This window comes from Salmo salar, chromosome 18 (genome assembly GCF_965601325.2).
Source record: "Salmo salar chromosome 18, fSalSal1, whole genome shotgun sequence".
NCBI classification, from domain to species: Eukaryota; Metazoa; Chordata; class Actinopteri; order Salmoniformes; family Salmonidae; genus Salmo; species Salmo salar.
In genome coordinates, this window is record NC_138308.1 from 99,358,661 (window position 1) to 99,375,810 (window position 17,150).

Consider the following 17,150-nt stretch of genomic DNA (forward strand, 5'->3'; position numbering starts at 1 on the left):
GAGCTAAGCTAGCCAGTTACTACTAGTTAACGTTAACTAGATAGGTCACACTAGTATGAGAATATCTACCTAGTAGGTAAACGAAAAATACAATTGTGGGGTATTGAAGGAAGGGAATAGGGCATTGGCTGGCTAACTATATTGGATAGCTTCCTCTCTGGCTTGATAGTAAACCCGCTGATAGTTTGCTAGTCAGAGACCCATGAGAGTTTATTAACCTTAGGTTGCTTAGCTAACGTTGCCTTGCCAGCAAGACCGCTTCGCCCCAAAAAACAAGAGGGTCGTTGTCTCGAAGCGGTGAAATAACTTCATTTTGAACAACAAATGTAAGACCTTCTGAAATAACAATAATGTTTTATACTTCATGCAACTCGGTAGCGATGAAGTTACGACAGTTTAGTACGTTTAAATTAGGAACTTACAGATGTTTGTCTCAATATCCGTTTGAATGTGACGCCATCTTTGCCGTTTGTTTTCCTTACGTCCCTTACGTCACTTCCGTCTCCCTTCTAGCCCTTCGATTGGCCGAACAGGCCTCTGACGCGTTTAAGAAGGGGTTTGTAAACAACAAAATGTTTATGAAGTTTTATTTTTGTTTATTTATTATTTGTTTCATAAGAAGAACATATATTTTTGTAGTTGATGTCCTATATTTATTTGTTATTGTGTTGTAATTTGAAATTGGAATAAAAATAATAATAATTATGAAGGGGGAATCGAGATGTGGACGAGTAAAGCAAAGACAGTACAGGTTGTTTTATTTTGTTATTTATTTCACCTTTATTGAACCAGGTATGCTAGTTGAGAACAAGTTCTCATTTACAATTGCGTTTAGGAATCGATTTGAAAGAGGGAGATTTTTATTTTGAAGTCGAACCGTAGATGTTCCGGTTCCGGTTGAGTGTTATTGTGGCTAGCTTCACACGGGTGAGTTACATTCAATTCCAGCTGCGAGTCACACGCCTTTACAACTCGGGGACACTTGTTTTCTGGTAAGAATTTGAGCAATACGCATTCATATATATATATTTTCTTTTTTTACTAGACTACCTTGCTACAATGCATGATTGTGGCAAAGTTAGCAATCTAATAACGGAGAAAAGATACAACGGTGTTCCGTTTTCAATGACTGGCTTGCTAGCTACACAGCTAGCCTCTTTGTAAACATCTATCTATATATATATCTATATATAGCAAAAAAATACGAGAAAGAATCAAGCACATTTTCTGAGTTCCGAGCTAATAAACGTGTTTAGTCTACGAGGGTGTAATATGAAGGCTGCCACTGAAACATGAAATTGACTGACCACTGCATGACTTCAGGTCTTGACTTCCATGTTTGTGTATCGCGTTATCACTGTCCGACAATGGCGCCCAAGACTCCCATACTCTTTTTGAGTGTCGCTTACTTGCACACGATAATACAATTATTTTGGAGAGTTCAGATTTAATATAATAGTTAGTTAACGTTTTCACGCGTTGCCTTGAACGATTTCCTTACTAATCCTGCTTTAAATGGACAGTTGCATGTATTTGAAATTAGGCCACTTAATGGGACTTTTGATAAATGCAGAAAATCGCCAATCAAAATAAACGTAATAGCAAAGTGACTTATGTTTGAGAAGTCTTTGATAATGACTTCGGACGTATACTGAACAAGAATATAAACGCAACATGTAAAGTGTTGGTCCCATGTTTCATGAGCTGAAATAAAAGATCCCAGACATTTTCTATACGCACAAAAGGCTTATTACTATGAAATTGTCCCCAAATTTGTTTACATCCCTGTCAGTGAGCATTTCTCATCTGCCAAGATAATACATCCACCTAATGTGGTGTATAAAGAAGCTGAATAAACAGCATAATCATTACGCAGGTGCACCTTGTGCTGGTGTAACCGGTATGAAATGGCTAGCTAGTTAGCGGGGTGCGAGCTAATCACATTTCAATGGGTGATGTCACTCTCTCTGAGACCTTGTTGATGTCTGCAGAGTGTCCCTGGTTCGAGCCCAGGTAAGGGCGAGGAGAGGGACGGAAGCAAAACTGTTACGCTGGGGCAGGTGAAAGGCCACTCGAATTAATATTTTATTGTCACAACACAATGCCACAGATGTCTCAAGTTGAGGGAGAGTGCAATTGGCATGCTGACTGCAGGAATGTCTACCAGAGCTGTTGCCAGAGAACTGAATGTTCATTTCTCTACCATAAGCCGCCTCCAATGTTGTTGTAGAGAATTTGGCAGTAAGTCCAACTGGCCTCACAACCGTGGACCACCAGCCCAGGACCTTAACCTGCGGGATCGTCTGAGACCAGCCACCCAGACAGCTGATGAAACTGTGGGTTTTGCACATCCAAAGAATTTCTGCACCAAACTGTTAGAAACCGTCTCAGGGAAGCTCGTCATCCTCACCAGGGTCTTGACCTGACTGCAGTTCGGCGTCGTAACTGACTTCAGTGGGCAAATGCTCACCTTCGATGGTCACTGGCACGCTGAAGAAGTGTGCTCTTCACGGATTAAACCCGATTTCAACTGTACCGGGCAGATGGCAGACAGCGTGTATGGCGTTGTGTGGGCGAGTGGTTCGCTGATATCAGGTGGGAGTGAAGGACACTGTTTGCTAGCTTAGCCAGCTAGTCCTAAGGAGGAATCTGGTACACAGCAGGCAGGAGAGACACCGTGTGCTGGCTAGGTAGACTGTCGTTAGCCCCCACCCACCCAGTTCTGTTAACTATGAGGGTAGGTGGGAGCCGAAGGACCCTGCGAGGAGGACTCGGTAAAATGGCCATAACAGGTTGTCATCTATCCACTGATACTATATGTAGTTTGTCTGTTCCGTACTGCAGTTAATGTCCCAGTTCCATCGATTTCTATACAATATCGATGTGAGTGATTTTAGGCGGGAACAATTTTTAAAGTAGAACAGGCTAATAATTTCCAGTCTTAAGTGACTGCTTGTAAATATTGGTGTGTGTTGTTGTTGTGGAAAAACATTGAGTCAAATAATTCCACAGATACCGGAACGTGTCGATTCAATTAGACTTTATTACAATCATAACAAAGCATAACAATTCCATGGAAACCGTTAAATTCTCTAATCACAGAGCCTTTTATATTATTCTGTCTCTACATAACGTATGGAATCCCCTCCCTCTATATGAATATAACTCCACCATTTATCTTTCCGTCTGTTGTTGCTTGTTAACGTCCACATCTGACAGCTGTATAGGTTATAATGGTAGCAGGACCTGGTCCTATATGTTCCATTCCTTTATATGGTCGTTCTGTCTAAGCACTTCAAAGTGGACGGTCTAAATACTGCCTGCTAATATTGGAGTCCTGAGTTTTACTACCACGGTGTGCAGTTTAGGAAGTTTATTATATCATTTATCAAAATACAAGTCCGCTGGCCCTCTCACCGGCGGGCCGGTCCGCTGGCCCTCTCACCGGCGGGCCGGTATCACTAGTTGTACATCGTTATCGTTATTCTCATAATTTCTAATCTACAATGTTTGATTACAGTAATTTCTGATAATGTGTCCAATTTATTGTCATTATTGTTATTGTCTGAGTGGACATGTTGTTTGCAGAGACCAAGGAACAAGTTTTGGTTTATTCCTTTTTACCAGTTTTGTTTGTCTCCTGTCCATCTTCAGCAAGGATATGCATCTGATTATACATACAGTAGGCCGAGGGTCCTGGCCTACGAACAAATGTAGGTCTATAAAATGTGGCCATTTGGGGGGGGATCTGATTAGTGTATATATGTGATTGTCTTAACTCTCCATCACTGTGGAGCTTCTCAGTCATTTTATTTTTTTCTTCGCCTCAAAAAAAACAAGTCTGTTTTTACATCCATTGATGTAGTTTCTCAACGTTTCCTGTTGGAAAAAAATCCTTCCAGCTTTCTCCCTTTTCGATAACCACTCAGCATGAAAAGGGGATCCTGTGGAAACGTCATAAAATAGACCTGCCTGATTTACAAATAGCCTTTCGGCTGTGTCTGTCTGTCCAGCGCTAACTGCAATGGGGAAACTCTTGAGGGTCCGGATATATTTCATACAATGTTCTAAGTTTGCACAAGCCTTGGGCTGGACCAAGTTCATACAACGTTTGAAGTTCGTTGCAGACAGGCCATGCATGCATAGACGATGTGATTTCTAGGATATTTTAATATTTATCAGGAAATGTTCTACCTGCGGGGCTGCAATGCTTTTTTTTTTTTTTTTACTTATTGGTATTAGAAGTAACTTTTAGATTTGTGTCATTTTCATTTTAAATAGAATTTTGATCAACCACATAACATTGACTTTGAGGTGACGACTTTTATTATAAATTTAACTGAAACTGTTCCAAAATGTGCATCTGAAAATCATAACTGGCACGCAGATCAGTAGAAGTGGTAGGATAACTTGACACTCCACGTGGAAAAGGTTGCCGGCCACTGGTGTAACCCATCACTGGCTACTTTGGGACCGTAACGGCAGAATCTGGGAAGACCAGCAGCAGCGGGAGGAAGAAGGTCCGGGACAGGTTTTATTTTTCTTCTGGTTAGGCTATATTGATCTCTGGCTCACTCTTCAGTAATTTGTCAACATTTTTAATCGCAGCGCTTAAAGCATCAGACAAGCTCAGTAGCCTACATATATAGTTGATTTTTATTCTAACAGGATGTGTCTATATATGGGGAAAAAATATACCTTTTTAAAAATGTCAACCAATCGATTGGTTGAATGAACAGACGACTCTCGGTCGATCAGGATTATTATAATTTTTTTTGTCGGGTACAATATAAAAATATCACAACTTATTTCAACATATTATGAATAGGGACATTCTAAAAGCAGTGTTATGACATAAATCACAAAGCCATGACAACAGGAAGCAGCAACAGTATCATTTTTAATGTATGTAAACTAAATGGTCCCCTTTTTTTAAAGGATTTTCCAACAGGATACATCAGGTTAAAACTACTGAATGAGCCCCAAAAAACGTGCTGGGATTGATTTCAATGATGTGAAAATGTATATATATTTAATTTATTTTTTTGTCCTGGCTACTCTGTTACTGTGGACGTCTTGCACTGCGTGGTCCATCAGCTAGCTCTTTGTTTACCGTTCACTTCCTGTTGAAGGCTAACTTAGCTAGCTCTTGGTTTACCGTTCACTTCCTGTTGAAGGCTAACTTAGCTAGCTCTTGGTTTACCGTTCACTTCCTGTTGAAGGCTAACTTAGCTAGCTCTTGGTTTACCGTTCACTTCCTGTTGAAGGCTAACTTAGCTAGCTCTTGGTTTACCGTTCACTTCCTGTTGAAGGCTAACTTAGCTAGCTCTTGGTTTACCGTTCACTTCCTGTTGAAGGCTAACTTAGCTAGCTCTTTGTTTACCGTTCACTTCCTGTTGAAGGCTAACTTAGCTAGCTCTTTGTTTACCGTTCACTTCCTGTTGAAGGCTAACTTAGCTAGCTCTTGGTTTACCGTTCACTTCCTGTTGAAGGCTAACTTAGCTAGCTCTTGGTTTACCGTTCACTTCCTGTTGAAGGCTAACTTAGCTAGCTCTTGGTTTACCGTTCACTTCCTGTTGAAGGCTAACTTAGCTAGCTCTTGGTTTACCGTTCACTTCCTGTTGAAGGCTAACTTAGCTAGCTCTTGGTTTACCGTTCACTTCCTGTTGAAGGCTAACTTAGCTAGCTCTTGGTTTACCGTTCACTTCCTGTTGAAGGCTAACTTAGCTAGCTCTTGGTTTACCGTTCACTTCCTGTTGAAGGCTAACTTAGCTAGCTCTTGGTTTACCGTTCACTTCCTGTTGAAGGCTAACTTAGCTAGCTTGGGTTCTCACAGGGTTCCACAGTTGAGCTAAACTCATGAGGCAGTTATATTCTTCAAGAATCAATGGGTTTATATCATTCATTGATGTCAAAATTGTCTTTTAAATATATATATATATTTTTTTTAACAATGTCTGTTTTGCAAACCAACTTCCTCTACTAGTGCTTAGCGACGTGTCTGTCTTGTCAGCTGATCTCTATCAGGGTGACCTTATCTCTCCTCTCTACAGTATGAGAAGTAGTGTTGCAGCAGGATGCCAGGCAAGGCAGCAGACATGTTTCAACCTGGGGACTTGGTCTTCGCCAAGATGAGGGGCTTCCCCCACTGGCCGGCCAGGGTGAGTCTCACACACACACACACTCACACACACACACTGTCTTCGGAAGCCCTATGTAGTCCCTATGTAGTCCCTATGTAGTCGACAACCTTTTGTATTTGACCCCGTTTTTTTTCTCTCCCTAATTGCTAGTTATGATTTTGTCTCATCACTGCAAATCCCCAACGGGAGAGGAAGATGGTTGAGACAAGACCATAGTCTCTCTGTGTTACTCCTACAGATAGACAGCTGATGGTGTCTGTGTGTTACTCCAACAGATAGACAGCTGATAGATGATGGTGTGTTACTCCAACAGATAGACAGCTGATAGATGACGGTGTGTTACTCCAACAGATAGACAGCTGATAGATGATGGTGTGTTACTCCAACAGATAGACAGCTGATAGATGATGGTGTGTTACTCCAACAGATAGACAGCTGATAGATGATGGTGTGTTACTCCAACAGATAGACAGCTGATAGATGATGGTGGTGTTACTCCAACAGATAGACAGCTGATAGATGATGGTGTGTTACTCCAACAGATAGACAGCTGATAGATGATGGTGTGTTACTCCAACAGATAGACAGCTGATAGATGATGGTGTGTTACTCCTACAGATAGATGGATGATGGTGTGTTACTCCAACAGATAGACAGCTGATAGATGATGGTGTGTTACTCCAACAGATAGACAGCTGATAGATGATGGTGTGTTACTCCAACAGATAGACAGCTGATAGATGATGGTGTGTTACTCCAACAGATAGACAGCTGATAGATGATGGTGGTGTTACTCCAACAGATAGACAGCTGATAGATGATGGTGGTGTTACTCCAACAGATAGACAGCTGATAGATGATGGTGGTGTTACTCCAACAGATAGACGGCTGATAGATGATGGTGGTGTTACTCCAACAGATAGACAGCTGATAGATGATGGTGGTGTTACTCCAACAGATAGACAGCTGATAGATGATGGTGGTGTTACTCCAACAGATAGACAGCTGATAGATGATGGTGGTGTTACTCCAACAGATAGACAGCTGATAGATGATGGTGTGTTACTCCAACAGATAGACAGCTGATAGATGATGGTGTGTTACTCCTACAGATAGACAGCTGATAGATGATGGTGGTGTTACTCCAACAGATAGACAGCTGATAGATGATGGTGGTGTTACTCCAACAGATAGACAGCTGATAGATGATGGTGGTGTTACTCCTACAGATAGACGGCTGATAGATGATGGTGTGTTACTCCAACAGATAGACAGCTGATAGATGATGGTGGTGTTACTCCAACAGATAGACAGCTGATAGATGATGGTGTGTTACTCCTACAGATAGACAGCTGATAGATGATGGTGTGTTACTCCTACAGATAGACAGCTGATAGATGATGGTGTGTTACTCCTACAGATAGACAGCTGATAGATGATGGTGTGTTACTCCTACAGATAGACAGCTGATAGATGATGGTGGTGTTACTCCAACAGATAGACAGCTGATAGATGATGGTGTGTTACTCCAACAGATAGACGGCTGATAGATGATGGTGTGTTACTCCTACAGATAGACAGCTGATAGATGATGGTGTGTTACTCCTACAGATAGACAGCTGATAGATGATGGTGGGTGTTACTCCTACAGATAGACAGCTGATGGATGGTGTGTTACTCCAACAGATAGACGGCTGATAGATGATGGTGTGTTACTCCAACAGATAGACAGCTGATAGATGATGGTGGTGTGTTACTCCAACAGATAGACAGCTGATAGATGATGGTGTGTTACTCCTACAGATAGACAGCTGATGGATGGTGTGTTACTCCTACAGATAGACAGCTGATAGATGATGGTGTGTTACTCCTACAGATAGACAGCTGATAGATGATGGTGTGTTACTCCTACAGATAGACAGCTGATAGATGATGGTGTGTTACTCCAACAGATAGACAGCTGATAGATGATGGTGTGTTACTCCAACAGATAGACAGCTGATAGATGATGGTGTGTTACTCCAACAGATAGACAGCTGATAGATGATGGTGTGTTACTCCTACAGATAGACAGCTGATAGATGATGGTGTGTTACTCCTACAGATAGACAGCTGATAGATGATGGTGTGTTACTCCAACAGATAGACAGCTGATAGATGATGGTGGTGTTACTCCAACAGATAGACAGCTGATAGATGATGGTGTGTTACTCCAACAGATAGACAGCTGATAGATGATGGTGTGTTACTCCAACAGATAGACAGCTGATAGATGATGGTGGTGTTACTCCAACAGATAGACAGCTGATGGATGGTGTGTTACTCCAACAGATAGACGGCTGATAGATGATGGTGTGTTACTCCTACAGATAGACAGCTGATAGATGATGGTGTGTTACTCCTACAGATAGACAGCTGATAGATGATGGTGTGTTACTCCTACAGATAGACAGCTGATAGATGATGGAGTGTTACTCCTACAGATAGACAGCTGATAGATGATGGTGGTGTTACTCCAACAGATAGACAGCTGATGGATGGTGTGTTACTCCAACAGATAGACGGCTGATAGATGATGGTGTGTTACTCCTACAGATAGACAGCTGATAGATGATGGTGTGTTACTCCAACAGATAGACAGCTGATAGATGATGATGGTGTGTTACTCCTACAGATAGACAGCTGATGGATGGTGTGTTACTCCAACAGATAGACGGCTGATAGATGATGGTGTGTTACTCCAACAGATAGACAGCTGATAGATGATGGTGGTGTGTTACTCCAACAGATAGACAGCTGATAGATGATGGTGTGTTACTCCTACAGATAGACAGCTGATGGATGGTGTGTTACTCCTACAGATAGACAGCTGATAGATGATGGTGTGTTACTCCTACAGATAGACAGCTGATAGATGATGGTGTGTTACTCCTACAGATAGACAGCTGATAGATGATGGTGTGTTACTCCAACAGATAGACAGCTGATAGATGATGGTGTGTTACTCCTACAGATAGACAGCTGATAGATGATGGTGTGTTACTCCAACAGATAGACAGCTGATAGATGATGGTGTGTTACTCCTACAGATAGACAGCTGATAGATGATGGTGTGTTACTCCTACAGATAGACAGCTGATAGATGATGGTGTGTTACTCCAACAGATAGACAGCTGATAGATGATGGTGGTGTTACTCCAACAGATAGACAGCTGATAGATGATGGTGTGTTACTCCTACAGATAGACAGCTGATAGATGATGGTGTGTTACTCCTACAGATAGACAGCTGATAGATGATGGTGGTGTTACTCCAACAGATAGACAGCTGATGGATGGTGTGTTACTCCAACAGATAGACGGCTGATAGATGATGGTGTGTTACTCCTACAGATAGACAGCTGATAGATGATGGTGTGTTACTCCTACAGATAGACAGCTGATAGATGATGATGGTGTGTTACTCCTACAGATAGACGGCTGATAGATGATGGTGTGTTACTCCTACAGATAGACAGCTGATAGATGGTGGTGTGTTACTCCTACAGATAGACGGCTGATAGATGATGGTGTGTTACTCCTACAGATAGACAGCTGATAGATGATGGTGTGTTACTCCTACAGATAGACAGCTGATAGATGGTGGTGTGTTACTCCTACAGATAGACGGCTGATAGATGATGGTGTGTTACTCCAACAGATAGACAGCTGATAGATGATGGTGTGTTACTCCAACAGATAGACAGCTGATAGATGATGGTGTGTTACTCCTACAGATAGACAGCTGATAGATGATGGTGTGTTACTCCTACAGATAGACGGCTGATAGATGGTGGTGTGTTACTCCTACAGATTGACGGCTGATAGATGATGATGGTGTGTTACTCCTACAGATAGACAGCTGATAGATGATGGTGTGTTACTCCTACAGATAGACAGCTGATAGATGATGGTGTGTTACTCCTACAGATAGACGGCTGATAGATGATGGTGTGTTACTCCTACAGATAGACGGCTGATAGATGATGGTGTGTTACTCCTACAGATAGACGGCTGATAGATGATGGTGTGTTACTCCTACAGATAGACGGCTGATAGATGATGGTGTGTTACTCCTACAGATAGACGGCTGATAGATGGTGGTGTGTTACTCCTACAGATAGACGGCTGATAGATGGTGGTGTGTTACTCCTACAGATAGACGGCTGATAGATGGTGGTGTGTTACTCCTACAGATAGACGGCTGATAGATGGTGGTGTGTTACTCCTACAGATAGACAGCTGATAGATGATGGTGTGTTACTCCAACAGATAGACAGCTGATAGATGATGGTGTGTTACTCCAACAGATAGACAGCTGATAGATGATGGTGGTGTGTTACTCCTACAGATAGACAGCTGATAGATGATGGTGGTGTTACTCCAACAGATAGACGGCTGATAGATGATGGTGTGTTACTCCTACAGATAGACGGCTGATAGATGATGGTGTGTTACTCCAACAGATAGACGGCTGATAGATGATGGTGTGTTACTCCAACAGATAGACAGCTGATAGATGATGGTGGTGTTACTCCAATAGATAGACAGCTGATAGATGATGGTGTGTTACTCCTACAGATAGACAGCTGATAGATGATGGTGGTGTTACTCCTACAGATAGACAGCTGATAGATGATGGTGTGTTACTCCTACAGATAGACGGCTGATAGATGGTGGTGTGTTACTCCTACAGATAGACAGCTGATAGATGATGGATGGTGTGTTACTCCTACAGATAGACAGCTGATAGATGATGGTGTGTTACTCCTACAGATAGACAGCTGATAGATGATGGTGTGTTACTCCTACAGATAGACAGCTGATAGATGATGGTGTGTTACTCCAACAGATAGACAGCTGATAGATGATGGTGTGTTACTCCTACAGATAGACAGCTGATAGATGATGGTGTGTTACTCCAACAGATAGACAGCTGATAGATGATGGTGTGTTACTCCAACAGATAGACGGCTGATAGATGATGGTGTGTTACTCCTACAGATAGACAGCTGATAGATGATGATGGTGTGTTACTCCAACAGATAGACAGCTGATAGATGGTGGTGTGTTACTCCAACAGATAGACAGCTGATAGATGATGATGGTGTGTTACTCCTACAGATAGACAGCTGATAGATGATGGTGTGTTACTCCAACAGATAGACAGCTGATAGATGATGGTGTGTTACTCCTACAGATAGACAGCTGATAGATGATGGTGTGTTACTCCTACAGATAGACAGCTGATAGATGATGGTGTGTTACTCCTACAGATAGACAGCTGATAGATGATGATGGTGTGTTACTCCTACAGATAGACAGCTGATAGATGATGATGGTGTGTTACTCCTACAGATAGACAGCTGATAGATGATGGTGTGTTACTCCAACAGATAGACAGCTGATAGATGACGGTGGTGTTACTCCAACAGATAGACAGCTGATAGATGGTGGTGTGTTACTCCTACAGATAGACAGCTGATAGATGGTGGTGTGTTACTCCTACAGATAGACAGCTGATAGATGGTGGTGTGTTACTCCTACAGATAGACAGCTGATAGATGATGGTGTGTTACTCCTACAGATAGACAGCTGATAGATGATGGTGTGTTACTCCTACAGATAGACAGCTGATAGATGATGATGGTGTGTTACTCCTACAGATAGACAGCTGATAGATGATGATGGTGTGTTACTCCTACAGATAGACAGCTGATAGATGATGATGGTGTGTTACTCCTACAGATAGACAGCTGATAGATGATGGTGTGTTACTCCTACAGATAGACAGCTGATAGATGATGGTGTGTTACTCCTACAGATTGACAGCTGATAGATGATGATGGTGTGTTACTCCTACAGATAGACGGCTGATAGATGATGATGGTGTGTTACTCCTACAGATAGACGGCTGATAGATGATGATGGTGTGTTACTCCAACAGATTGACAGCTGATAGATGATGATGGTGTGTTACTCCTACAGATAGACGGCTGATAGATGATGATGGTGTGTTACTCCTACAGATAGACGGCTGATAGATGATGATGGTGTGTTACTCCTACAGATAGACGGCTGATAGATGATGGTGTGTTACTCCTACAGATAGACAGCTGATAGATGATGGTGTGTTACTCCTACAGATAGACGGCTGATAGATGATGATGGTGTGTTACTCCTACAGATTGACAGCTGATAGATGGTGGTGTGTTACTCCTACAGATAGACAGCTGATAGATGATGATGGTGTGTTACTCCAACAGATAGACAGCTGATAGATGATGATGGTGGTGTTACTCCTACAGATAGACAGCTGATAGATGATGGTGTGTTACTCCTACAGATAGACGGCTGATAGATGATGATGGTGTGTTACTCCTACAGATTGACAGCTGATAGATGGTGGTGTGTTACTCCTACAGATAGACAGCTGATAGATGATGATGGTGTGTTACTCCAACAGATAGACAGCTGATAGATGATGATGGTGGTGTTACTCCTACAGATAGACAGCTGATGGATGGTGTGTTACTCCTACAGATTGACAGCTGATAGATGGTGGTGTGTTACTCCTACAGATAGACAGCTGATAGATGGTGGTGTGTTACTCCTACAGATAGACAGCTGATAGATGATGATGGTGTGTTACTCCAACAGATAGACAGCTGATAGATGATGATGGTGGTGTTACTCCTACAGATAGACAGCTGATGGATGGTGTGTTACTCCTACAGATTGACAGCTGATAGATGGTGGTGTGTTACTCCTACAGATAGACAGCTGATAGATGGTGGTGTGTTACTCCTACAGATAGACAGCTGATAGATGATGGTGTGTTACTCCTACAGATAGACAGCTGATAGATGATGGTGGTGTTACTCCTACAGATAGACAGCTGATGGATGGTGTGTTACTCCTACAGATAGACAGCTGATAGATGATGGTGTGTTACTCCTACAGATAGACGGCTGATAGATGATGGTGTGTTACTCCTACAGATAGACAGCTGATAGATGATGGTGTGTTACTCCTACAGATAGACAGCTGATAGATGATGGTGTGTTACTCCTACAGATAGACAGCTGATAGATGATGGTGTGTTACTCCTACAGATAGACAGCTGATAGATGGTGGTGTGTTACTCCTACAGATAGACGGCTGATAGATGGTGGTGTGTTACTCCTACAGATAGACGGCTGATAGATGATGGTGGTGTGTTACTCCTACAGATAGACAGCTGATAGATGATGGTGGTGTGTTACTCCTACAGATAGACAGCTGATAGATGATGGTGGTGTGTTACTCCTACAGATAGACAGCTGATAGATGATGGTGGTGTGTTACTCCTACAGATAGACAGCTGATAGATGATGGTGGTGTGTTACTCCTACAGATAGACAGCTGATAGATGATGGTGGTGTGTTACTCCTACAGATTGCCCGGGGCGAGAGCTCTAAGAGGAAGGTTCCGGTGTTCTTCTTTGGAACTCACCAGACGTAAGTAGAGGAGACTTCCTTCCTTCCTTCCAATCCGAGGTCAATCCGAGGTCAATCCGAGGTCAAGGCTGATTTACTGATGCAGATTTTTATTCATGTTTTATTTAACCTTTATTTAACTAGGCAAGTCAGTTTCAATAAATAAAATATAAATATAGGACAAAACACACATCAGGACAAGAGACACACCACAACACTACATAAAGACAGACCTAAGACAACAACAGCACGGCAGCAACACATGACAACACAGCATGACAACAACATGGTACAAACATTATTGGGCACAGACAAATAATATTTATTATCATTTATTATCATTGTTATTTATTATTATTATTACATGCTAGTAGTCTCCAATTGTAAATGTATGATTAGTTTGTAGTGGCTGTAAGTCGCCCTAGATAAGTGTCTGATAAATGGCCAAAATGGGAATTTGATGGTTTCTGTCATTCTGTTCTTGTTTGTGGACCGAGTCTTCTTCTTCTGTCGTCCCCAGAGCATCCATACCCACTGAAAATATAGTGACCTACGTAGGGAACAAGGGCAGATATGGGAAAGGAGTGCGCATTAGAGGCTTCACAGAGGGAATGTGGGAGATAGAGAACACTCCTAGAGTATGCAGCAAACAGAAGGTGAGTAGGACACTCACTCTCTCTTTCACACACGCTCTCTCTCTCTCTCTCTCTCTCTCTCTCTCTTTCGCTCTCTGACACACCTCCCTCCATGTAGTGAATTGGAATCTCTCTTGCTCTCAGCTCAGTCTCTATTTGTCTTGTCTGAAACAGGTGGGTGGTACCCCAGCCAAAAAGGAGCAAGAAGATAAAAAGCCAGACCAGTCCAAGACATCTGCACCGGTCAAAGTGAGTCAACTGTCCAGCTGTGATACAGACAGTAGCTATATAATGGTAGAAAATCATTTGTCATTTTTTTATATATATATATATATATATATATATATATATATATATATTTTTTTTTACTTCAACTTACAGATGTCCACCTCCCATAAACAGGCCCCAATAAAGGCCCCTAAAACACCAGCGAAGGTTATCAAGACAGTGGCAGTGACGGCCCCGAGAAACCAAAAAACATCTGCCGACGGCCAACAGAAAACTGACACGAGAGCTGAGAAAAGGAAAAAGGTATGGAGGGAAAGCACCAATGTTTTTCTAAACTTAACGTTTTATCCGTCAAATCTTTGAAGTATGAAGGATTTTTAATTGCTGATGTATAAACGGGTTTTTATAAATCAATTTAAAGACCAATAACTTCTGCTATACGTGCCATTAGATTGAAACGCGTTCTACCCAGGACGAGCCTGTCCAAGGGCAGAAGACAGCCCCGACCAGTTCAACTGTAATCCCACCAGGTAAAGAACATCACCACTAGCTGTCAGCCATTTTGTATCAATCATATCAATGTGGTGTCATGGGACAGGGATTCTAAAATGGCCGCCCTGTTCTGGTCTCCACAGCCAGCAAGAAGACAAGATTGACGGAGGAGAAAAGCTCCTCCACTACAAAAAGCAAGAGAGAGAAGACCACAGAAGAGGGAAAGAAACGGGTGGAGAGTCGAGGGAGGAAAAAGGATGATGGGGGAGAGAAGACAACAGAAGAGGGAAAGAAACGGGTGGAGAGTCGAGGGAGGAAAAGGAAAAAGGATGATGAGGGAGAGAAGATAAAGGAAGTTGGCGTTGAAGAGGGAAAGATTGAAGTCAGTAAGATGAGGGAGGTGGAAAGTTTAGAAACAGACAAAGAAGTAATCCACAAGGAAGAGGTTAAGAAGGGGAGCGAGGAGGGTGGTGGGGTAGCAGTGAAGGGGAACGAGGAGGGGGGTGGGGTAGCAGTGAAGGGGAGCGAGAAGGAGGAGGGTGGGGTAGCAGTGAAGGGGAGCGAGGAGGAGGAGGGTGGGGTAGCAGTGAAGGGGAGCGAGGAGGAGGGGGGTGGGGTAGCAGTGAAGGGGAGCGAGGAGGAGGGTGGGGTAGCAGTGAAGGGGAACGAGGAGGGGGGTGGGGTAGCAGTGAAGGGGAACGAGGAGGGGGGTGGGGTAGCAGTGAAGGGGAACGAAGAGGAGCAGGGTGGGGTAGCAGTGAAGGGGAACGAAGACGAGGAGGGGGTTGGGTTAGCAGTGAAGGGGAACGAGGAGGGGGTTGGGGTAGCAGTGAAGGGGAACGAAGAGGAGGAGGGGGTGACCAATGCTGTCACAGAGAACAGTCCTGGTCAGGATGAAGAGGTGAGTGCTCTCTGACAGGTCCCAAATGGCCCCCTATTCCCTATAGCGTTGTCACCATACTAGAATTTTGACCCCAGTATCAGGTTTAGTATTCCAATACTCGATACAGTCACGATATTTGATAGGAAAACGATACCTAAACGATGCCACGGCAACAAAAGATGGCATATTAGCCAAAGTCCCAGAATGGCACTGGATCCATTGGACAGGTAAATTCAGCTACTGATCTGTTCAATCGTTGGCCATCTTGAATTCAATATCATGACAGATTTTTTTTTATTTTTATTTTTTTTACATCAACATGTATGCATTAACGAATAAATTATACACTGAACAAAAATATAAATGCAACATGTAAAAAGTGTTGGTCCCAATGTTTCATGAGCTGAAATAATAAATCCCCCGAAAAATTCTGGACGCACAAAAAGCTTATTTCTTTCATGTTTGGTTACATTCCTGTTAGTGAACATTTCTCCTTTTGCCAAGATAATCCATCCACCTGACAGGTGTGGCATATCAAGAAGCTGATTTAAACAGCATGATCATTACACAGGTGCACCTTGTGCTGGGGGACAATAAAAGGCCACTAAAATGTGAAGTTTTGTCACACAACACAATGCCACAGATGTCTCAAGTTTTGAGGGAGGATGCAATTGGCATGCTGACAGCAGGAATGTCCACTAGAGCTGTTGCCAGATCATTTAATGTTAATTTCTCTACCATAAGCCGCCTCCAATATCGTTTTAGAGAATTTGGCAGTACGTCCAACCGGCCTCACAACCGCAGACAGCGTGTATGGCGTTGTGTGGGCGAGCAGTTTGCTAATGTCAACATGGTGAACAGAGTGCCCCATGGTGGCGGTGGGGTTATGGTACGGGGCAGGCATAAGCTACAGACAATGAACACAGTTGCATTTTATCCATGGTAATTTGAATGCACAGAGATACCGTGACGAGATCCTGAGGCCCGTTGTCGTGCCATTCATCCGCCTCCATCACCTCATGCTTCAGCATTATAATGCACAGCCCCATGTCGCAAGGATCTGTACACAATTCCTGGAAGCTGAAAATGTCCCAGTTCTTCCATGGCCTGCATCCTCACCAGACATGTCACCCATTGAGCATGTTTGGGATGCTCTGGATTGACGTGTACGACAGCAGTGTTCCAGTTCCCACCAATATCCAGCAACTTCCCACAGCCATTGAAGAGGAGTGGGACAACATTCCACAGGCCAC

General features: G+C 42.9%; 2 protein-coding genes across 4 annotated transcripts in view; one reads left to right on the forward strand and one right to left on the reverse strand.

Moving 5' to 3' along the window:
* ccdc171 (coiled-coil domain containing 171) overlaps positions 1-514 on the reverse strand; it is a 97,159-nt gene extending 96,645 nt beyond the window's left edge. The window contains exon 1 of the mRNA XM_082964609.1: positions 423-514. The gene's annotated coding sequence lies outside the window, so the exon portion shown is untranslated. The remainder of the gene's footprint in view (positions 1-422) is intronic.
* Positions 515-878: 364 nt separating this feature from the next.
* Positions 879-17,150, forward strand: part of psip1b (PC4 and SFRS1 interacting protein 1b) — a 35,964-nt gene continuing 19,692 nt past the window's right edge. For 2 of the 3 annotated variants that reach the window (XR_014381519.1, XM_082965407.1), the window contains exons 1-8: positions 879-992; positions 6,054-6,161; positions 13,619-13,680; positions 14,180-14,315; positions 14,469-14,543; positions 14,676-14,825; positions 14,974-15,052; positions 15,158-15,915. Coding sequence is in view for 2 of the 3 variants with exons in the window: in XM_082965407.1 (XP_082821533.1) it covers positions 6,078-6,161; positions 13,619-13,680; positions 14,180-14,315; positions 14,469-14,543; positions 14,676-14,825; positions 14,974-15,052; positions 15,158-15,915 (1,344 nt within the window). In the remaining variant the exon portion in view is untranslated. The remainder of the gene's footprint in view (positions 993-6,053; positions 6,162-13,618; positions 13,681-14,179; positions 14,316-14,468; positions 14,544-14,675; positions 14,826-14,973; positions 15,053-15,157; positions 15,916-17,150) is intronic. The other variant, XM_082965408.1, reaches the window with a different exon arrangement.